The following is a 24,373-nucleotide window of genomic DNA, read 5'->3' on the forward strand; positions in this document are numbered from 1 at the left end:
AGCTGCACCAGATACTTCACAGATTAGAGAAATCACATGCCTCAGTATTGTACATGAGGTTGAAGAGCCCAGTTTTGCTGAGTCCCAGTTACACCACTCCCCCCAACTAGCGCTGAGGCTGGGGTGAGCTGTCATTAGCAATCTGATCTCAGAAAGAGTACACATGCAAGAGAACATTGGCCATACAGGAATGCTACTCCTAGGGTCATTCTACTACTCTGTTTCAGGGAAAGAAACACGATAAAAAGCCCCAAACTCCCCGTGGAGCATCCTGCACACCCTCATGCCTGCAGGGATCCTGTTCGGGCGTCTCAGGCCTGTCCACGTCCGTTTCCAAATGGCTTGCTGCGGCCAAAGCTTCCCTCGGTCTGAGCGCGCCGCCCCAGTTTCTCTGACACTCCACGGAGCGCCGGCGCGAAGGAGTTAAGGCGGACGGGACCCCCACCGCCCGCATCCCCGCTGCCGGGGCCAGGCCCCTTCCCCCCGCCGCCGAGCAGCCGCCTGACGTCAGCCCCGCGCACGGCGCAGGGGACGCGCTAGCGGGCGGCGCGGGGCTCGGCGCGGCGGCGGCGGGCGGAGGAGACCCGCGGCGGGCGGCTGCGAGCGGCCGGGGGAGCGCGGGGCCGCCGCCCGCAGCCCCCGCCAGCATGTCCGCAAAGGAGCGGCAAAAGGGCAAAGTGACCAAGGACAGCGTCACCCTCCTGCCCTGCTTCTACTTCGTGGAGGTGAGTGGCCGCGCCCGCCGAGCGGGCCCCTCGGGAGCAGCCGCGGGGGCAGCGGGGCTGGCGGCGGGCGCGGGGAGCGGAGCGTCTCGGAGCATTTCTGCAGGGAATGCCGCTTTCCCCGCGGAGAGGGAGCCCGCCTTGGCGCTGTTTCCGCACCGTCTGATGCAAAATCCCTACGTGATGCTTTGCCTTACTAATATCAGCGTTGAAGCCCCCCATAAGGAGCAGGCATAAAATAACCTCTTCACTGCAGTCTTTTCAAGTGGGAATTATTTCTAAGAATTACTCAGAAAATGAAAGGGTTGCTCAACTAAATCATGCTATGTGCACAGGAACCTCTCGGGAAGAAGACATGTTTCAAGAAGGGCTGGCTTCTGGGCAAACACCGTTTGCGTTGCTTTGGTAGAATAAAAATCATGTTCATAAGGGAATGTTTAGGAAAATAGAAATGTTCTCAAAATGATAAGCGGTGGTATGTTTTTTTACCAACCCCTGGATTATGTGCTTCCTCTAACAGAGCTAAAAATGTCTGTTTTGAAAATGGAATGAGGTTCGCAGCACATCTTAAAGAGCAAAACCTGCTATGGCTGCTCAGCTGGTAGGAGGTGGAGTTGCAGAGGCACTCACTGCTTGGTGTGTCACTTAGAGGCATTTAGCCCCCCTGGAAAGTACAGTCACTTATGTACTTCTATAAGATCATGCGTAGACACAGTTTAAGCTTAAGGACATCGGTGTGATGTGAATTTATCTAATGGCACAGCAGTAAAAGGGAAATATTTTATGGATCAAGCAAAGTGTCTCAGGTGACCCCACTCACAGGGAAGTGACTGAAGCAATTTGAGGCACCATGGAACTTGCCTGAAAGACAGATTGTGAAAATAATGTCAAGAACATAACGATAAAATATGGTGTAAGTTAACTGTAACCAGTATCCTAATAAAAGCATTAAAATATATACAATATTTAATTTATAAAATATTAAAATATAAACATTGGGTGAAATATAAAGCAAAATTAGGGGGTTTTTTGGGTGCACTTGAAGGGCTTTGGGGGTTCTCTGGGAGGTAGAAGGGGTCAGGTTGAGAAGGGATTTTAGGTAATAGTGGAGCATCTCTGTACCCTGTGCTCCCTAAGCACCTGGACATGATCAGGAGCTAACCCAGAATAAACTGCACCAACTAGAAAGCTTTGTAGAGGCTGGTTATATGGAAGCATCAGCTGCATCCTATCAGTGTAATTAGGCCCGCTCAAGAAAAGCCCTTTGATGGAAGGTGCTTGCTATGCCATGTATCTTACATTGGCTTTGCATAGGAGGGAGAAGTCAAGCTTGGAGAAGCCCTTTAAAAAAAGGGGCTTCCTCACTCTCTGTGCTACACTCCTTGTTGCTTTGGGAATCCAAACAGGAAGGGAGATTGCTGGATCTCAGCTTGGGCATAACTCTAATGCAGGAGACAATGTAGAGATCCTGCAAAACACAACAGAACTGTGCTGTTTGGTGGGCTGGGGTTTGGCCTGCAGCAAGATGGGATGAATTACAGAGCAGCAGCACAAAATATGTGCCTGCTGCTCAAAAGAGTTGTCTTATAATATTAATTGCATACTTGTAGTTCCTCCAGAAGCTCCCTGTAGCAGTTCCAGGCAATAAGGCAAAGAATTCTGCAAGCAATGAACTTTGACTGACCTCTGTGTACAGTTCCCACGTGAAGCAGGCAAGTTCTCTACCCTGGTGTGGACTCTTAAGACCTTTGGCAAGTCATTTACAGCTAGATCTAAAAAGAGGTGGAGATCTCAACACCTGCTCCAAGAAGCAGTCAGAGTTCTCACTTATGAGAATGGTCTCCTAATTAACTTTTAGGATTTTTATGTTACTCAGTCATGGGAGCAGAGCCTAGAGCCTGTGTGAGCCCTTCTCCCCCAGGAGCGAGTTCTAATTATTGACTTGCGGTCTTATGGCCCCTCTTGAACTGATAAACATGCAGGTATTCAATGCAAGTGAAAGCAACATCAAGAGAAAAAACTGACTGCAATGCACCTGAACCTGAACATCGATTAGGACACTCTTTGGTGATTTATCAGCCCTCTCTCATTACACAGTAGGAGGATTTGAAACAATTTCCCACATTTCAGTCAAGTACGAAAATCACTTGAGTGAAAGGGTGACAACAATTCATATGATATTTAGAAAGAAACACTTGCCTTGTGTTACTTGTGTACACCCACCCTGCATTTACCCACATGCACAATAATTCTAACCAGACTAATGAGAATGTCTTTCTAGAGGTTTGTGGCACAGGCAGATGCCAGCACTTCAACAGCATCAGAAAAAGGACATGATTGCTTAGATTCTTCCCTTGTGATTGGCTCAAGAAGAACCAGTGATTGAGTTGTACCTCATAAAGAGGGATTTAATCAAAGATCATTTAATTGCAATTAGAAGTTTGCAAGTGTAAGGGAGAGAGGAGTCATGCAGTGTGGCTGATTGGTATTACTATGTAATATGGATTTCCTTTGTAAGCACCAGGTAAGTTCCTAATGAGATCTAACAACAGCCAACTATTTCAAACTTACCCAATTTAATTAAGGCTCTCTGAATTTTAAAGCTTTTACTTTCATGAACGCTGGTTAAATGGATGGTGGGAAACAAACTTTCAACCTTCTTCCTCTGAATGCTGTCAATTCTTTTATGTTTTTTTTCTTCTGCCACTCATTCACTTTAATTTTCCCTGTCCTATTCATAGCAGACAGTCCTTCCCCACCCTGAATTGCCACAAAAGAAATGTAACACATTAAATTTGCACCTTCAAACAAGAAAAGTAGGGTTTGCTGTCATCCATCAAGACCTAGGTGGTCTAGGCCGAAGGAAAAGCAGATTGTTTAGAAAATACATTACAAAAAAAGCACTGTTTTTTCTGTCAAACACTAGACAAAAGGAAAGACATGGAAAAAAAGGATGTTGGGTAAAGGTGGAAGTCAAAATTCCAAAGCGGTAGGAAAGGGATGCATTCATGTTATACAAATTAAATATATTATACAGTAAAGAGTGCAAAATTTTCTGTAATAACTAATATAATTCAGGCATGCAGAACAACTAAAGACAGATTCTCTGCTTCAGAAGGCCCTTATCTTTAGAAATAGCAGCAAAGAGTTCTGACACTGAGGGTTTTCTGCTACTAATATACTTAAAAATGTGTTGTGAATGAGGCTGACTCCGGTAAACAAAAGTGTTTGGTGGCAGCAACTTTCAGAATTGGATAAAATATGATTACGTAGAATGTATGCAGGCCAGCTGATGGTTAACTTCAAAAGAAATATGGTTTCAGTCTAATTTAAGAATAATTCAAACTGGCAGATTTTACCAACAACAGAGTTAAAACATAAAACCAATATGCCCCTCTTAAGATCATTGTTATCACTACAGCTATTCTTCATTTACACAGGAAAAGCAAAAGGATAATCAGGCTAGAGCTTTGGAAGACATAGAAATGAAAAGGAAATAAAATTAAGAGATGGAACTTCTGAAAAATGTGGATGGGTCATTCTCTAAAAACACCAGGGGCAAAGAAATGAGCATTATGAAATAAATCTTAACACATTTTCAATTACATATTTTCAAGTTTCATGATTCATAAAATAAAATAACTTGATGATTTATCCTACGTATCATAAGAATGTTTTAGAGGCTATTTTAAAACACTGGTAATACTTGTGCCTCTGATCAGCACGCACTCCTGAGAGCTAAATAGTTTTAGATTGCCTTGTGCATCATGCTTACCTGAAGCATGTGGTAATCAGCACTGCCAGACAGTTTGGCCTGGTTTATTCCTAATTATGCTTGTGGCATTTTAGGGTTCTGTAGACTGTATGGGTTATTTAAGCTTCATTTGTATAGCTGAGAAAGACAAAACTTGCAATGAAAATTCATAGTCCCTCTGGTCTAGTGGGAATTCATTTTCATGGTAAAAAGTCTACGTGCCTCTGGGAGATACTGAAAATTAGTATTCCAGGAATAATTTTTTTCTTTTTGTTAACTGACTTTCTTTTTAGCATATTCAGGGTATATCATAAGTATATTCACTTATGGAAGAAATATGGAGGTCTCTTATTTTAATATGAATCTGGAAAACTTCCAGAGTTACATAGTTTCTGTTCCTGGCAGAATGGTCACAGTTCAGAGGCAGGACAGACAGATGTATTTCTTCTTGGTGAAGGAAAAAGACTGTCTTCACCCATGCTATCCCACCTCAAAAACTCCTGGTTTAAATCCTGGCGTCACAGAAGCTGTTACGAATTTTGCCTTTTGACTTCAGTAGCACTATTGCTTCATCGTGTGCCCCATATATGCAAATGCAAAATGCCAAGGTGTTGTCAATCTGAGTGACTTGATGCACTTATTCTCCAGATAAATTGTGTTCCTGTGGCAAAGCCTTCATCTGTTGGTTGCTTAACTTCCAGGGACTAAAATCAGAGACATTTCAGACAATGTCCCTTGTACAGTTAAAATTTTTCCTTACGTTATCTTCTAGACTCTTGTGTATGATGGATGCATACAGATACAGGTAGCTTCTTTTTCTCACCAGCATAAAGCACAAAGATCTGTTATCATTGTAGGACTCCAGGCTGAAAAATGCAGGAGGTCATCAGTTTCTATTGAAATAAGTGCATGTAGAGAATGTTCACTGTGTCTCAGCACCAGATGCCTTATTTTCTTTTTTTTCTAACATATACTGACAGACCTAGGTTTGAAATGTCACATGTTTGTACACATCACTTGGTAGCTCAGTGCCCCTTCTCAGTCACATTTGGATTTTTTTTTCAGCTATTCAGCCATGCAAGACCCAACACATTTAACTTACGCACTTTGTCACCTGCAAGTCATGTATAGGTGTGACTGCAAGAGACACAAAAAGCCAAATGAGTGCAGTGATTACAATAATAGTAGAGGGTGAGTAGGCTAGTGGGCTAAATCTTTCTTCCTAAGAACAGGATGTTTGGATCTAGTGTAAGAGTTAAACTACACCGCTGTGTCTTGGAGGCACGGTGTAGTCACATTTCTCTCTAAACAGGTTTTCTGTTATGCTTAAATTAGCCTTAGGGAGGAAAAAAAACCAGCAAAAAATCCCATCTGTAGCAGATGAAATTCTTTCCGTACTGTGGAAGTAGCATAATACTTTACAAATACATTGTTTTTTCTCTCTAAAGAGTCAACCATGTGTGAAGGGAGAGGAAGAAGGAGAAATATGCTTAACAGTCTGCTCATTTAACTGACCTTGTCACGTGGCTGACTCACAGAAGATAGGTGTCAGATTTGTTCATAACAGTGTATTAGAGACCAGCATCCCCAAAGTATTGAGGGGCTATCTGAGGCCTGAGGACGCCGCTACACATTCAAAGCATCTATATAATTCAGTGGCCAAGCCATCAACATTACATCTTCCACACTGCTTCTGTGCTTATAGAAGAGCTGTACAGCCTGCATACTACTAGTTTTTAGCAGAAGATGAGCAGAAAGGGTGAACAAAAAGGGAGGTGTCAGGCCTGTGCCAAGGCTGTCCTGGGAGAAAAAATGCAAATGCCACGTGTTAGATCTCCCTCTGTGTTTGGCTACTTGCTTGGCAAGTGTAGAGCTTGAGTAGTTTATAGGGAAAGAAGGCCCTGCACCATCCTCCTGACCTAATACCCCAGTAGTAAAAGGAGGCCAGAATATGTTAGAAATTAAAGGAGATTCATTTTGCCAAATGATTACCTCTTTCAAAAGCAGGAAAAAAATTATACCTCTCTCTGTGATTTTCTTCTATAATTGTTAAAAATTAACTGTTACTCTGCAGCCAAAATTAATAAAGAACAGCCTATTGTGGAACCTGGTCACTTAAAAGTTCAGTTTTAGGAAGGGAATTCAGAAGTGGCAAAACAAGATGGGAGTAAGCCCCTGGAGAAGGGTTGGCACCCACAGAAAATTTTTTTTATATATATTTATGGAGACCAGTGTGTTTTAGAGAGTAGAATGAATTGTAGTATTGTGTAGGGATAGGCAGCTTTGTCCCCTAGAGACAGGGTTTTTGAGGAAACTTCTAGCTGAAGTTTGGTAACACTCTGACCTGAAAACAACTGCCTTTTTTTGAAGTGTTGCTGTTCTTGATTTACCATAACCTTGCAGCAGGAGCATAAAAGAAACTTCATAATCAATAGTATGTGCAATATCCTAAATCTCATTGTTTGTAGCTATTCATTGATTATAACTAATCATTGATTTAATTAATAATCATAATTAACTGTAATCATAATTAATATAATGAATCATCAATTACATTTGAAGTCACGCTGAAAAGAAATGCATTAATGATAGTTTTTTGTGTTGTAAAATTTCTGTCTTAGGATTTGCTTTCTATTTAAACACTTCTACTTAATTAAATTGAAATATTTTAAAAGTATTTTTACATTATTCCTGTCTCAGAATATTTTTGTTAAACAATTTTTTATTTTGTTGGTTTCTCCCTGTGTCATTGCTGCTTCACATACATTTATGAAAAAAACAAAAAAGAAATCAGCAATTTTAGGATTATCATGCATTCAGCATGACTTTCAGGTTTCTAAAATAACTAGGAATTTTATCACTGATGTATCACCTCTATTTTTAGTGTTACACATACTGAGAGCTTTTCTATTAAGATTTGGCAAAAAATCAAGAGGTTTGAGGAGCTGCATGAAGATATCTGTTATATTTCTAAACCTAGACTCGAATGGGCAGTCACTGAACAATTCAATTAAACTCTAAGATCAATGCTGGAAGTAAGGATAACTTAATTTTCCAAAATTGTTATGATAACAGATTTCAGTAACACCTGGGATTTGAAATTAAATCCAATAGCGTTAAATCTAGAAGAAAGACTATCATATCATGTCTCTGCAATTAGTTCCACAAAACTTAGACAATGGTGAGGCAAAAATCCTTTAGAGAAGAGATCGGTTCCTTACAGCTTTGGGCCAGATGAAACCTGCATCCAAAAGAAGGACAAGAAGTAGCAGAAACTTGAGTTCAGAGAGAAAAGCAAAAAACCTTTATACAGATGCAAATTTTAGATTTCTGAAAAGCCTGAATGTGTTCTCTTACAAGCCTGAGGCATTTAAGAATTAAGTTTGGAACATAAAAATTTCTACAAACCTCACTTTTAGGTCAAGCCAGTCCCCTGCTCCACAGCCATCCTGTGCTTAGTACCATCTATCAAAAGTCCTCATGACAGCCCAGTTTGCAATGCATTTGAGCTTGTGCTTGGTCTTAATCCCAGCCCTGCACAGCAGTCTCACTGAGGGTCATGGTACAGCACCAGTGTAGCTAAGCAGCAGCCATGGTGAGTAGCCCATGGGTTCTCAAAAACAAAAGAAAACAACAGAATTTGTGCTGATAGAATTTCTTCTTCCTGACCTGTTTCTGGAAGGTATTCAATCATAGTCATGACCTCAGTATTCATTCCTGTCAGGATAAAAGAGACCTGTCCTCCTTCCATTCTCTCTTCCTGTCTTTTGTGAATCTCACAGCAAAGTACAACAGGACAACAGCCAGAGTGATTGAAAGCTGCAATCGCTGCTAAAAAAAAAAGCAGTTGGCTTAGAATAGGAATACCTTGTCTCCTTCAACCCACCACAGCCCTCTTTTTTATCTCATCCATCTGTTGTGACTTGTCATTTAGACCATGATTTCTTTGGCACAAGGACTGAAATTTATGATACATTTTAACAGAATCTTCCACAATACCACAGCCTTGCAGTGCTAATACAACATAGTTATTAAATAGACTATCTTTCTTCCAAGTACTCAGCTGGTATTTTTTCCATGAGGAGGAACCAATGGCATCCATTAGCTATCTCTCTGAGGCAATCCTGTTTATTTACTTGATTACTTACAACGATTCCCTGATTCCCACAAAACAAGAGGAACATCAGAAGGCAGCTCCCTTGCTGCCTTGCAAGAAGGAACTCCTTCCTTGCTGTGGAAGGGTTGCAGAACAACCTAAGGATTTAAGAATTTCTTGGCCATCCAAGTCTAAAAATTGTTTACAAAATATAAAAGATCCAAATACTGTACCAGGCATCCCTTAACCCTTTTTGACCAGTGGGCTAGTCATATTATCTTTATTCTGCATCTGGCTAATCATGTCTTGACTTCTCTGAAAGCTGCATACATACTGCTTCTGTCTTTTCTGCCTAGCTTTTATACAGGTATGTAAAACTATTCAATTCACCAGTCTCAAGGAAAATCACTCAAGTCATTCTGGCCAGCACACTGAGCAGTGACTTCAATATTCAGCTATAATTACAAAAGAGTCATTTCATTTTTCCCCCCACTTAGCGTGACTGAAATATAGCCCAGGCTAATCAGTTCTGTAACCCATATTTAAAGAGTGTCTGCTGGTGGCCACCAACACAGCCCAATACAACACCACTGCAGGATCTGGATATGAGCTTACAGTAAGAGATATAATGCCTGTGGTGCATTTTATAAAGCAAAGAGAGGTCATATAACTGCAACGTACAAAACAGATTCAGACATTTGAGTATGTGACTCTCCATGCTTGCACTCTCATAATACCTATGAATTTTAAGATGTTATTCTCCTGAAGATAAATATGGACTCTTTGCTTAGTTAAGTGCTGGCAATATAAGTTAGTTATATAACTACCAGTGTACAGTTTTAGGGAAAGGGGATTTATAGAAGCTACTAATTCCCAGAGAGTTTTGAATTATTTATGTGTCCAGTTGAAAAATCTTTCAAGGTAAGGGTAAAACTGGAGGGAGATGGGTGATGTGTGCTTATTTGTTGCTTTTATTTTGGTTTGAGCCTCACTATCTCCATGGTGTCATTTAAGAAACCAGCAATATCTGATTGTAACTGACTTGCCTGTAACACTTGCAGAGAGGATGTGGTTTTAGTGAAGCTTTGATTATTTGGAAATTCTCCAAGGGGAGTGAGCACCTTGAATTAGAAATTTAGGGGTCTGCAGACATCCTGTGGAAGAGTAAAGTTAAAGGTCCTATATTTTAACTCAAAAGCAAGCAGTTCAATGTTTTCTTCAGAAAAAACCCAGTGTGTGTCTGGTGGAGGGCCGGAGACAAAAGTCAGTGCCCCATATGCTGAGCTATCCAAAGGATAACCTTGTGCTCTTTAGGGTTCCGTCCACTGCAATAAGATTTTCCTATTAAGGCTTGGCCTTCCACTGCCCCATTTGCAAGACCTCTGCTGTCACACCAGACCTGTATTCCTGCATTACAGAGGGTGCAATGTGGAGGAGTTACAGGTATAGGATAAGAGATGGGGTATATGCTGGTACTGGAGACCTCAAGGCTATAAACACCTCACCCAGTGGTCACATAAAGAAATGCAGAACTGCAACTGGCAAAACTGATTTTAGGGATAACAAAGAGTACAAAAAACAAGCATCCAACATATGTAAGCCATATGTAGTAAATATAGTAAATTGGGATGTAATGTGAAAAGACAGACCGAAAGAGAAAGAGCAAGGTGTAAAAGCGCATTATCAAACATAAAAATGAACCCAAGTGATTCCTAGGGTGAGGAAGAATAACCATCAACATCATACTGCTCCTGACTAAGGATTTGGGATGCGCTACACTAAAGGCATAAATTTATACAGTCAGTTTATACAGAATAACTACTTGTTACTACTAGATATAGATATAAAAATCATGCAGAGTTTACTATACAAAGATACATGAAAGTAAAACAAATTAGGCATAGCCTAATTTCTAATGTCATTAGAAAACTGCTGTTACAATTAAACCAAATAAAAACAAAGTTCCAGGCACATCAAGACAAGTACAGACAAAGCATGTTTGACAAGCCCCAGTCCTGAGTCCTTGCAAACTCAGTACGAAATCTGTGGCTAGTTAGTAGCAATGACAATATTGTATTTAGTGGTACAGCTCTGCAGGTTCCTCTTTTCATGCATTTGAAGCCATGGAAAACTACTCATAGGGAAATTTAACAGAAGCAGTTCCATCTACCTTGGGGTGTCCCAGCAAGTTTGGGCCTGGTGGTTAAGGGGTAGCCAGCTTGTGGGTTTTGGGCAGGACCATCATGGCTTCCATGCGTAGGCTATATCATATGACCAGTAACAAATTGTACTGGCACTGTGGGTCCTGGATAATCTTAATCCTCACAAGTAAATCAGAAGCACCCCAAAACTGCACCAGGAGCAATCACAGCATGTCCCCCAGAAGAGCGATGGGCAATCTGAAGAACTGTTATCTGCTACCTCTGAACTCTCACAGCCATCTCTTCTTTCTGTTCTCTGCAATATGTGATATATGTCTTGTGGCTCTTGGCCAGAAGGAAGATTTTTTACATATTACATCAGTTCAGAGAAGTTATTGTGCTACCAAATGCTCTTTTGGTTTCTCCTGCACTATGTTACAAACAGGAGGTTTTCACCTTTTATTTTTCTTCTTACGAGATCTCTGGGTATTTGCAGCCTTGTTGAGCTCTGTGGAATAAACATCATCTTTTCTCGTGCTTGAACAGTTCCTAGCTCAATACAGCAAAGTCTTTTTAAATATTAATAGCGTTATTATTAATAGCAAAGTCCTATGGCTTAATAAAAGCTCGTAACTTACAGTTAAAGAAAAAGAAAATAAATAAATAAATAAATACACCCCAAATCAAACCTTTTCAGTAGTTATGTTGATGATGGTCCTGACTTTAAGATAAAAAGAGTTTGACCACTAGGGTCAAACTCTACATTTACAGGTCTGAATTACAAGCTAAACAGGGATCTTTCTCCATTAGCCAACCAAGGAAGTAAGAGTATAAAGACTTAATAGTCAAGATATGTGAACTGAGGTTGGGGGTTTTATTATTCTAATTAGGAACAGGAAAATTCCTATTCCATTTTGTAATTAAAACAATATACATCCTACCATCTAATTATATTTGACATTTTCAAGGTGTTGGGAGCTGAAGTCTATAATTACAGAACTACTGCTGCCTTAAGCAGAACACTCCATAAATATTCATATATTAAATAGCCAGTTATATTGTTTAAAAAATTTTAGAAACATTTTCTTTTTTTTTTAAAGAAATGTTAGACTTTTAGAAGACACATTTTGTATTTGTATTTTAAAAAAGATAGGAAGAAAAATGTCTTGTGGGATCTGACATAGTGTATATAGCAAATTGACTATAAATCTATTCATTAGTATTGTAAGCAGATACATTGGAGATTCTTAGTCCTTTAGAATTATTTCTTTTCTTTTAGCAGAATGGATAATTACAGTCAGAAATAATATGGGAGTCCTGTAGTGAAGTCACAAGACAGTAAAATGCAATTCTTATGATTACTTGATTTTGTAATTAACAATAAAATTATAGCTTACATACAGTAGTTTAAAAAAAAAGTTATCCACATCATTTATTTTAGTGTCTCACAATAGAATATCACTTCATATCACCTATTTTTGGTAGTCTAATATTGCCATTTTAAAAAGTTGCCTGCCTAAGAATACTATAAGTAGAGCTGGACTTGTGGGTAATGCAGAGCCTGTTGTTCAAGGAGAAGCTTTCCTTTTCTTGACATTAGAGAAATGGAAAAATACACAATGAAGATGAATCTCTGAGTGTGAGGTGTTCCATGAGTCTGCCAGGTCTTTGTTTCCATTCTACGAAATGAACCTTAGGGGGCATCTAGATAAAAGGGCATAATTTCTGAAAAGAAGGGCAATAGGCACTTTGCCTATTTGGTCCGTTTAGCTCATTGGAATAGGCTTGTGTCTTGTTATAAGATGCTTTGCCCCATGGGACCTAGACCCTGGCTAAGTCATTAGGTATGACTTTTTTTTTTTTTTTTATAGTTAATAATAAAAGACATTGCAGGTGTTGCAAAGAGTTAAACGCTGTGCAGAAGTGAAGTTGCAATATGTGTCAGCTCAAATGCTGTGCAGAATTTCAGTGTCCCAGCAAGACCAGCAGAGACTTGGTGCAAGCTCCCTGCACACCAGGGCACTGTGCACTGTGCCAGCATTCTGGTCAGTAGGCCGCTTATCCCAAACAGCTCCACCATCTCTGTGCAGACAGGTGTGGAGAGAAGTGCATGCAGTTCCACAACAATCTTAATTATTCCCAGAGTATGAAGACTTTATGGAAGTCCTTTTTTATCCCTGCACATCTGTATAATGACTAGAAACAGTCTAGCCCATGTTGACTAATCATGTGTGCTTGCATTATAGTTAATCAAGGACTGCATCCAGCAGGAAGTAAGAAGTAGTACTATATAATGCATCCAGCTACAGCATTGGACTTCTTTCTGTGATGGGCAGGAAGCAGGACTCAATTTAGTAACATTGTATATAATTATTTGATACATATTATATGTGAGATTATATAATAGTTATGTATTTACATAATATGTATTATACATTGTGTATGTCATATGCTATACATAATATGTATGTGTAATATAGTATGTGACTGCAAATATACATATGCATTTGAGTTATAAATATATATATATACACACACGCTACTTACTGAAGCAAACTTACTAGATGCCTGGTGTTATTTTTGTAATGCTCATAGCACGTAAGGATGCCAGTGCATATTCCCTCCTTTTCTCTACAATCACAGCCTCTAAACTATGCGACATTTCAATGCAATGTACTTGAACACAGATAACCAGACAGGCAAAATTCTTCCATTCTCCACATTCTGCAAATTTTGCTTATAACACTTCAATGATACAACTCACCTTCTTCAAATCTGTCCTTCAGCACATCAAAGATAAGCTCTTCTTTTCAAACAAAAACTAAGTCATATTAAAAAATGTTTCCGTGAAATTTAGCTAGACTTCTCCTTCTTTAAGCACCCTGAATTATATTTTATGCACAAAAAGTCTGCATTTTAAAAGCCCAATGTTTAAAAATGTGAAAATGCCCAGTTAATGCAAAAAACCATTGTCCCTCTGCCATATAGAGCAGGTTTTATTCATCATTTTTCCAATATACATATTTATCAAATTTTATGTCTGCTTTTTTATTCCATTGTAGAATGGGATAAATTACATTTATTTTAATCAATCAATTATTTTTGTAAATCTGTACTGAACATTGCAAGAATAATATAATCTAAATATGCCTGAAATTATATTAGGACAATCCCTATTTCTCATAATGTGAGGTGCTTGATGTAAAAAAGGAGGGTTTTTTTCTCAAGAATGTGATACAGCCGTATCAGATTTTTATGATTTTATCTAAGTGAATCTATTTTGTAGTCGCAAGCTTTTACGTTTCAGCTGCAGCTAACAATGAGGAAAAGTTAAAGTGATAGCCATTGTAAAAAGAAAAAAGGAAACAGATAGGCAGTTCACATCATATTATCCATAGGTACCTTCATTGCAGTGGCGACGCAGGGAGGGAGTCATTCACCTTGGTGGAGGAGCAGGCAGTTGTTCTAATGTTGCCTTGTTCAGTGAGGACTCTGGGAAATAACAAACAAAAAATGTTTCTAAACATTTACTAAGAGGATACAGAGAATAATCACATGCTGCTGGTCACCTCTGAATGCCCCAATGCCCACCCTGGGGGCAGGGCTGCTCTCTCTGTTCACTTATAAATCGATGGCTTCAAAATGTCTTTTTGCTATTTCTTCTCTTGAGCGGCTTCCTTCCACAGAGGCTTACTGGTCGAATCTGTGCTTTCAGGAGCTGGTGGCAAGCTGGGGTGAATTTATCCCCAGAGGAGCCAACTTCGCTCTTAATAAATTACTGGAAGTAATTGCGAAGGGTAAAATCACTAAGTAGCTAGAGGATAAAAGAATTGTGAACTGTAGTCATCATGGTTTTACACAGACTGAGTCTTGCTGAAGTTAATTGCTTTTTTGATAGAATTACAAAATAAATGTGTGAAGGCAGAACACTGTATTATCACATATTTAGATTCTGGGGAAGCACTGGATACTGTTTTTCGTTAACTGATACTTTGAAACTTAATGAAAACTGGCTTTGATATAAACAGTCATATACATGACAGAGAGTTGTTAAAGGACCAAAAAGGGTAATGATGAACAGCAGGATGCTGAGGACCCACATGGGAGACTGCAGTCCTGGTACTTCCTTTTTAAAAATAAAAAAAAAAAAAAAAAAAATCAAAGTTTATCTATTAATGAGTCATAGATGAAAAGGCTAAATTATGTGGGCTCAAGATTGGATTGGGTGATTTGACTAGCTTGGTAGACAACAGGGTTATCTGATGTCAACTGAATAGTATCATATCTCTAGAGAATTAATTATTTAAAGATGGTAAAATGGATATGACAAGGAGCAGTGAGATGTAAATAGCAAACATCACAGAGATTTATTAACAGACTATGCTGTCTTTGCAAAAGCATTGCTATTCCATTTCCAAACAGTAATTTGTTGCTTTCTTCTCTTCTAGTTGCCCATATTGGCATCTTCTGTTGTTAGCCTCTATTTTCTTGAACTTACCGATGTCTTCAAGCCAGTTCACTCTGGATTTAATTGCTATGACAAGAGTCTGAGTATGCCATACATTGAACCTACACAAGAGTCTGTTCCCTTCTTGATGTTGCTTAGTCTGGTTTTTGCGGGACCATCAATTACGGTAAGTTTGAGGTGCTGCTGTCACTTATTAAAGATTTTGAACAGAGTTTCAGTTGGCGTAAAGAAAATAGCTCCTTTGGTGTCAGTTAGGCTGCAGAGTGTCATCCAGACTAATTACCTTAGGATTTTAAATTCATCTTTTATTCTTCTATAACAGAAGGAGGCACACTCCTTAAAGCACTCCCTGTAGCAGTTCATCTACTCACACTATCCTGATTGTGGGAATTAACATTAAGAAACAGCATCTACAGTTGGGTGAGAATAGCTTGAATCACTCTGTTATGCTGTACAAATATTTGATCTTTTACAGACAGGACATCTCCATACTCTGAGATACACCAAAAATTCAAGAACTTGTTGGAAATGGAAGCCTTTAATTTACAGCACTGAACATGCCACTTTTGTTAGAACTAGCTTTATTCAGTGAGAAGGTCTATCAAGTGTGTCAATGAAATCAATTACACTTTCCTAAATAGCACTGGGACTCCTCTAAATTGCAAGTTCGTTGTTAAGAGCACGCAAAAGGAGAATGGTTTAATCATTCACCCAAAGGGAGAAGATGATTTCAGCAGAACAGGAATTTTGTGTCAGAATATGAGCAGTTTGATCCCTATTTTACGGAAACAAAATATAAATTGTCTGATACAGGTGACTATTGTCCCTGCTGGAATTGCAGCGTCAAATTGAAATGAAATCTAAAGACTTTATATAGAGACAGGGAACTCATTGTATCTGATTTTAGGCAGCTCAGATAGGACCCTTATCCTCACACCACTCTTGTGTGGCAAATGGAGAAATTCACCTTCACTGCGTGATTCCATGCACCTAAAAAGCTGAATCAACCTTCTAAAAGGATCTCTTCTCTCCCCTGACAGCAATAACTGCACATCTTGCTTAGGCACTTCTCTAAGGCCAGCTGCAAATGTATCTCTGCTGCCAACTCCACTGAATTCCCTTAAATTCAACCATTTCATTCCTTTTATAATACTAGCCAAATTGCAATTCCAAAATCTGTAAAATGTGATGCCCATGTAAAAATCATCAAGTGCCATTATCTCTTTGCTTTCCAGGATGTTTTTTCTTTATTTGTCTTTTTTTTTTTTTTTTTTTTTTTTTTTTTAAGAGCTTCAGTGTTCCTGGTGCAGATACTTGCAGCAAACACTAAATACTGTGATAAAACCAAAACTTGTTGGTATTGCAGTTTGGCTGGTTTTCTTAAGTTTAGACAGTATTTCTGAAAACAAAGTGGACTTTCCTGAAATAACCATAGAAGGAATCTATATGGGCTCACTTGGGCCACGGTATAGGAGTAAAAGCTGATTTTTGCTTCAGAGAGTTTATGTCAAGCCTAGGTACTATCAAACACCTTCAATGGAGATGAAAGATGCCCACTTTGTTACAGAATGTTTATTAAGGGCTTTGATTACAGCTAAATTATTTCAGCATTGCATGAAATCTTGCAATAGAAAATGTTATTCTTTCTTGAATCATTCTCCTACCAGCAGTACAGACAACTAACCAAAACCATGACATGCGAAGAATTCAAACCCACACTTAAGCAGGCCTATCAAATATAAGATCAGTAAAGAAAGTAAATCTTGAAGCTTCAAAGTACAACTACGTAAAAGCTGCAAGCATTAGGAAGGTATAGTTCACTTGTATTAGTGTGAGCATAAACATGATGCTTGTATTAGTTGGAGAATGGGCTCTTATAGGGCAAAATACACTACATCTTTTAATAAAAGGCACTGAAGATGGTGTAGAGCATCAGCTCTTTATTATTCAAGTCCACTTCTGAATAAAAAGCTAGGGTGGTTTTTTTTGTCCAATTCTTCCCTTTTTCCTTGGAAAAATAGGCCAATAAAGCTCAATGCAAAAAGATTACAATTGTGCCATTGTCATCAAGGTCATCAAGACTCAATAAAATACAGGTGTGATTAAGCCACATTTTAAATATTACTAAAGAGTATAATTGGGGGGAGGGGGGGAAAGGAGGGGGGGCAGGAGGGGCGAAGACAAGCAAATTCCAGTCTTGATACCTCCTTAAAGCCTTACATAAATATTAGAATAGGACTTAATTTTTTCTATATTATTTTTGTTGATATACTCAAGTTTTCCCAAGACTAGAGTACATATTAAATCTATTCATTTTACAGTAATTTTTTTAATAACAAATCTAGCATTTTGTAATTTATTTTCCCAAGCTATCATTACAGAACAATCTGTGTGGATTTGGGGCTTTATAGTTTTGGTTTTCTCTTTGGGTTTTTTTGCTCATTGAGCAGCAACTGCTTTTAACCAGGTCTGTTCTATAGCCTTGAAGTGCTACAGAAAATTACTACTTGTATTATTGACGTATGTCTTATAGCATATATGAAATTTCCTATACGTATTCATAAAGCACAGGAGACTTCAGTGTGAACTTGCATGAAATTACCAACATGGATATTTTATATCTGGAATATAGATATACATGAACTGCAACATGACTTCCATTTGCTTCAAAGAACTCTCAATCTGATCCTTTGACATATTTTCTCTCTAGTTATTCATTAAAAAATGTTAGGACCGGTTATTTAATCACATCAATGTAGGTTCAAACCCTTATCAGCCACTGACTAAAAACCTACTTAAAGGTAAAAATGTGCTTTTCTAACAGAGATCACCAGGAAATTAGATCACATTGATTTGGGAAATCAGTTTGCAAGGATAGAAATTCACTGTTGGCAGTTTCAGTCCTACTGCCTCCTCTACTGTGGGAGTTTGTTTCCTTGGAAATACCAGCCTCTGGATTTTCCTTGACATAGGCCTTGCTGTTTCCCAATTTTCTCCTCTATCACACAAGCTAATCCATCACTCTGGTATTTTTCCCTGTGCCAGACATTCCCTAGAGCTTGGATAAAAACTATTAGAGTTTCTCTGTTTTTTAAGTTTGAAATACTACTGATTCTCTGGGAAAAGTTTCAGCTGTAAATTGATCAAACGGAGGCAGATAATAGTGACCATCATTCTCATCTAATTAAAATTCCTTAAATAAACCTTACCACTGACTTTTCCATGGAATGAGACAACCTTTGCTACTTCAATTTTTTTTCTGGCAAAGAAAAGAAACCAATTTATTGAACCTTTAGCTAAAAAAGTTAGACTAAGCTTGTCCGTTGTATCTCCCTTCTCCTAGAGTGAAGGGTCTCAGCAGGCACAAACTTCACTGGTAATTACAGCAGATTCAGCATAATTCAGATGCTTTCACATCTCATTGCATTGTAAGCTTTGTGCATTGCATACATTAGTTTTCAATGCATCTGTGGTAAGGCAAGGTGAATCTCCTCTTAGTGGTGAGAACTGCCTCATTAATTTCAATATTTCAACCCAACCCTTATTCTGAAATCTGTACAAGCCCTACATAGATTTCCAAGCCGCTGCACTATTTAACAGTGCATCAAACCTGAGACTACAAATGTATTAATGCACCTGGATTTTCCAGAAAGTAACACTATTTTTCCTTTATATTCTTCTCTTTATTTCTATTCTAAACTCTTGTCTAGGGCTTCAGTCATAATCTGTTTTGCATGCTGTGTTCAGAGGGACCATAATGACAGAACTTTTTCTACTGCTGTAGATCTGGTTAAAACCCAAGCCAAATTAAACAAATACAGAAGAGCAGGTTGCCATGTAATTAGAAGCTGCTAGGGATTGCTAGGCTTGAGGCCAAGACTGAGTACTAAAACCACCTCAGGAGCACTAAGACATTGCAGTGGCTCTGGATTATTTTAGAGGTGAGATTTTCTAATTATTACTTTTTTATTGTAGAAACATCAAATTTCAACTGTGGATCAAGACCCTAATTCCACTGAGCAGTGTATACTGTATGCCACTTTCAGTGCCACCTTCTTGCCTGCCTTCATTCAGGCTAAGTTGTATTACTGAACGTTTACATACTGATACATATCTTTTAAAGGCGAGTACATGTCAGTGGATGGCATTGGTTGTGGTATAGTTATATTTCAGCCCTTTAAATTCAATCAGTGTCTTCTGAGTAACTGCTACATTTAATTTAACGGCTCCTTTGTCATTGCAGATAATGATAGGAGAAGGAATTCTCTACTGTTGCCTGTCCAAAAGAAGAAATGGGATTGGAACAGAGGCCAATATTAATGCAGGAGGATGCAACTTCAATTCTTTTCTTAGAAGAGCTGTCAGATTTGTTGGTGGGTCTCAAATGCTAGTCACAATGAAGAGCTTTCCATATACATTCAATTTTCATGATGCAGGTTTCCTTCTCTGAAACAATCTTTCAGAACACTGCAGGGCTGTCACTGGCATAGATCTTTTTCTACCAGAAAATGCGAGAAGAAACTGTCAAACCAAGCGACAGAGGAGCCCTATACTCAGTAATGCAGCATTAACGCTCTCAGTTTTCCCTTTCCCCTCCTGTACTATTGTCAGTGTTTCTAAAAGAATAATTTGTTTTTCCTTCTCTGCCCACCTTGAGCTGGCTTCCTTGCAATGGTTTCAGTGTATAGTTTCCTCCACCTACCTTCAGTGCATCATAAGGATTCAACCCACCTGACACAGTATTCAGCATGACAGTAAAAATTTGTCAGAAACTGTCAGTAGATTTGACATTCTTTTTCTGGGATGTGTTTATCTACCTCTTGAAAAGGCACTAAAATCTGGCAACCTAATGATAGAGGAACATGTTGAATTGTTTTATTTTACTTTGTTTTAATTGTCATTTATGAAAACTGAACTTGAAAAGGCAACTGGACTTTGTTCCCTTTCTTACAGTTAATTTCCTCTACCACTGAGTGGCTAAAGGAAAGGTTTTCTCTATTCCACAAATCTTTCATTAGAGAGGGCAGTCTAGGCAAAGACAACCTGCAGGACAGCAGACTGAAAACCTGGTCAGAGGACTGTACACTAGGTTTCTGTAGTCTTGCAAGCAGGGAGGTAATGACAGGAGAGGTTATACACTCTATGACCAGTAAAGCATCCTCTAAAGAGCAGTAGTGAGGAAGTGAGCGGAGGGGATGTTAGGTTACAACATCAACAAGGAGGACTGTAAAACTGCTCTCAACTTCTTCTCTATGGCATCCCATTCCATCAACATAAAAGACAAGCTCAAAGATGCATGAATTTCATTCTTGATTCATACTCTGAATTTGCAGTTTCTTTCATATTTTAATGACCTTAGCATTCTTTCAATTTTAAGATGAAAAATAAATTTATTTGTATGAAAACAAGTAGGGAATTAGAGATAAATCTTTAGGGGAAAAGCAGTTGAAAATGCTCAGTAAAACAACTGCATTTACTTCAACTGCCTTGTGAGTTTGGCATTATTAACCAGACAAAAACATTGATGAATTACCAAAAAGACTCAAATACTTGGACTAGTGGCAAGGACTTGGTACTCAAGAAATATCAGAGGTGTGAAGGTAGCCAAAGTTACTGTCAGCTGATGAGTCCCTGGTGGTGAAAAAAGAACAGGTCCTCAGAGCACCTGTCCACGTTATTAAAAGCCTGTATCCCAGTGGGCAAGTCCAAGGACTGGATGAGCATATATGTTCTCCTCACATAGATGGCTGTCCTTTAGCCTGCCAAATTGAAGCAGCTCCAGTGTAGTTCACTTTTATGAAAAGATGTTGGAGGACATCAAGCCATCAAAATGAAATGCTAAGTATCAACAGGAAGAAAAGCAGCATAAATAATCTTAACTTTTTACATTAAAGAATTCAACTTTGCAATAAGCTTTGATAAAAAAATACATCTTATTCTTCAGTTAAATTCTCTCGAGTCCAATGACAAAAGCCACCAGAATTCTGTTTAATGTATTTTGCCACAATGAATTAATCTAATTTATGCATAAAGTTAACAAGCTCTATTGATTTCTTTCCTAGGCGTTCATGTGTTTGGTCTTTGTTCTACTGCTCTTGTTACTGATATTATACAGCTATCAACAGGATATCAGGCACCATATTTCCTGACCGTTTGCAAGCCTAACTATACATCCTTAAATGTATCCTGCACAGAGAATTCATACGTTGTGGAAGATATTTGCTCAGGAGCTGATCTCAATATTATCAATGCTGGAAGGTTAGTTCTGTCCTTCATTGTGTACATTTAAGTACTCATTTTTTATTTTCTGTCTCACTTTCAAGATTTTTTTTTTTCTAGTTAAAGTCTGAATGAGTTTTGTCGGTTTTTTATAACAAAGGTGAGAGCATAAGTGTCTCTTTAGTGGTGTTTCATTTTCTGCACAAAGATATTAGGCCAACAGTGGGCTTTGGAAGATTTTGTCAGATTCTGAAGCACAGTTGTTAGTAGCTAGTTATTTTCCCTTCTCCAAAGGAGACAATTTCCTATACAATTACTTATACGTATAACTTCTACTGCTTCTCCGAGTGGGATCTGGGTAAGTTCCCCATAACAGGCAGAGGAAGAAATCACCCAAGTACTTTATCTGAGACCTCTGTATAACGTACATTATTGTTCTGGCATTTTGGTCTTAATTTGTGAGGCTTCAGTTTGGGATTTGTTGGAGTTTGTTTTCTGATTCTCTAGTTGATTAAGTTTTTTATATTGACAGCATTGAAAAAATCCCTTTATTAGAGGAAAGACCACAACAGTGCAAATCCGCGTATTCACGTAACACATGCCTCTTCTTTTGTGGTTTTCTAACTGGTAGTTTATCCTCCTTGATCATTTAGTCTTTAGCCTCCCTACTTAAATAGTCATGAGAGAAGTTAATATTGTTTATAATAGCAGGGTTTGGACATGCATATCAGTCAAGTTGAAATATAACCTAGACTATATGTCTTATTTTAAACAATCTTGATGTGATAAAATAGTGATAATTCAATTACTGATGACAGATCATAGATTTAAACAAGGAATCTGAAGGTATAAGTCAGTAAGTTGTACTGTTCCAATACATCTGCTACTCGTTAGTTCAAGCACTTCATTAGTATGAAGTGTCCTAAACATATGCACCACACTACTGAAATCATGAAGCTCTTCGCTGAATCCAATAGTAGTCTTCCATATCTTTTCCACACCAGGTTAAGGTTTCTTGCCTGTTAGTCATTGAATGTTTTGCAGTCTTTCAAAATTTTGGTGCTTTTTTAAATCTCCTGCTCTCCAAAAAAGTTACAGCAAAATTATAGAATGCTTGAAATGACTACAATTTCTGTCCAAGCTGCATGATTTCTCTGTGTACCTCTGATCAGCAGACATGAAGCTGTGTTACTTCTGTCACATCCACTTCACTAAAGTTTTGCACTCCTTTCTTGTTCTGTATGCAGCCCCAGATGCTAGCTTTTGTTTTAACTTGATGCCTCGTGGCATTACATTTTTGTCACATGGATATTATGAAAATGTTTTGTCTATATATTAAGGCACCCCTTCCCTAGTTTGTTTGTTTGTTTTTCCATTTATTTCAATGGTGAACACCCTGGGGAGCCATGAAATCATTCACTTTGTAAGTATCTTCCAGCAAATCTCATAATCAGTCTCCTTTCACTGGGACAAACCAATTTCACTGATGTTTAAAGATCCTCAATTATTTGACGTATTTGGTCTTAAATACGTCTAGTGGACTAAGACTCATAATTAGCATTGATTATTTTGCAATATCTTTTCAATTTATATGTGTGGGCATGGTCTGGAGCTGGAATGAAGAATTGTAGCTCTCTTTGGACCAAATAATTTGGTGAAAGGCATAACCAGAATTACCATATCAGCTTTCACCTCACTGTCTCTTTTCCCATAACCATTTGCTGTTACTGGGATACTGCCATTGAAGCCTGATGCTTGCAAGCAGTGTCTCACACCTACATGGTGTGCCAGGGAAATTGGTGTAGCTTTACACGTGAGCAGGCAGAAAAATTTTCATGATTACATCTCATTAATTTTATTATTATCTCAAATATGATGGCTACTGCTCTGAATTGACTGCCTGTAGCCATTCCCAAAATGCTGATCGCTCCTAAGTTTAAATATCATCACTTCCAAAACACAGCAAAATTTGTTGTAACATATTAAGACTAAGCAATCAGGTTTTGTGTGTTTCTGTTTCTTTAAGAAGATGACCGTATATTGATATCTCAAATTTATTCCCATCATAGAGGATACATTTGGTGATCCATAATATTCTGGCACCACCCTCAGTTTCTCCTTAATTCAATTTTATTGCCTTTTTTCTTTATTAAATTGTTGCTTCCTTGTGCCTGTCTCAACTTTACCAAAGCAATCAGCAGTTGCTACTGGTTCAAAATTTCCTTCAGTCATCTACTATAGGAGTTATGGTATAACTTCTCCAGCCCAGGAGGTTAATTTGACTTCAATAATTTCAGCTTGTAAGGAACTTGTTTTTCTGAGATTGCTAATGGCCTTCATTTTTTATTTGTACCTCCCAGAAACTTTGGCTCCAGAAATTTGCCTCTAGACTCCCCAATGAAAGTATAGAGAAGAACACATACTTATCTGGCTGATTATATGAAATCATTTTCTGCAACATCCCCAAATATCCAGTGGTTTCCTTTGTCCATCTTTTTCTCTATTTATTTTCAAAGAGTCTTTTCAGTCATTTCTATTCAGATCTCCAGTGAGCTCTCTATCCTCATTTCTGATGTTCTGACTCAGTATGACTCTTTCTGATCGTTGTTCCCCCTCTACACACCCTCATGCATGAGCATTTAGAGTGGTACACTGTCATCTGAGTTCAGGATATGTTTTCTTTGAGACCTTTGTTCACCTTTTAAATACAGAGCCATACAAAAAGGCTAGATATTTTTAGCTTGAATTATTTTCATTTTAGATTAAAAGATAACAAATAGAGGAACAAAAGCAGTGTCACCATTACAGTACACAGAGTGTGTTCAGTCTGTAACACGTGGTTCTTGCCCTGAAAGCACATGAATAGAAAATAGAACAAAGAAAATTGACTGTAGCATAGTGACACCTTATATACTATAAAAATGCCATCAAATTAAGGTTGAGTTCTGAGTGGTACTAAAGTTCATAGAATCA

General features: G+C 38.4%; 1 protein-coding gene across 2 annotated transcripts in view; it reads left to right on the forward strand.

Annotated features, from left to right (window-relative positions):
- The first annotated feature begins 213 nt into the window (after positions 1-213).
- PLPPR4 (phospholipid phosphatase related 4) overlaps positions 214-24,373 on the forward strand; it is a 34,096-nt gene continuing 9,936 nt past the window's right edge. The window contains exons 1-4 of one of the 2 annotated variants that reach the window (XM_075759994.1): positions 214-725; positions 15,162-15,347; positions 19,425-19,554; positions 21,244-21,439. In XM_075759994.1, the coding sequence (XP_075616109.1) occupies positions 648-725; positions 15,162-15,347; positions 19,425-19,554; positions 21,244-21,439 (590 nt within the window). In that variant the 5' untranslated portion in view covers positions 214-647. Of the gene's footprint in view, positions 726-15,161; positions 15,348-18,958; positions 19,123-19,424; positions 19,555-21,243; positions 21,440-24,373 lie in introns of those variants that run through there. The other variant, XM_075759995.1, reaches the window with a different exon arrangement.

Source organism: Balearica regulorum, chromosome 8 (genome assembly GCF_011004875.1).
Source record: "Balearica regulorum gibbericeps isolate bBalReg1 chromosome 8, bBalReg1.pri, whole genome shotgun sequence".
NCBI lineage: Eukaryota > Metazoa > Chordata > Aves > Gruiformes > Gruidae > Balearica > Balearica regulorum.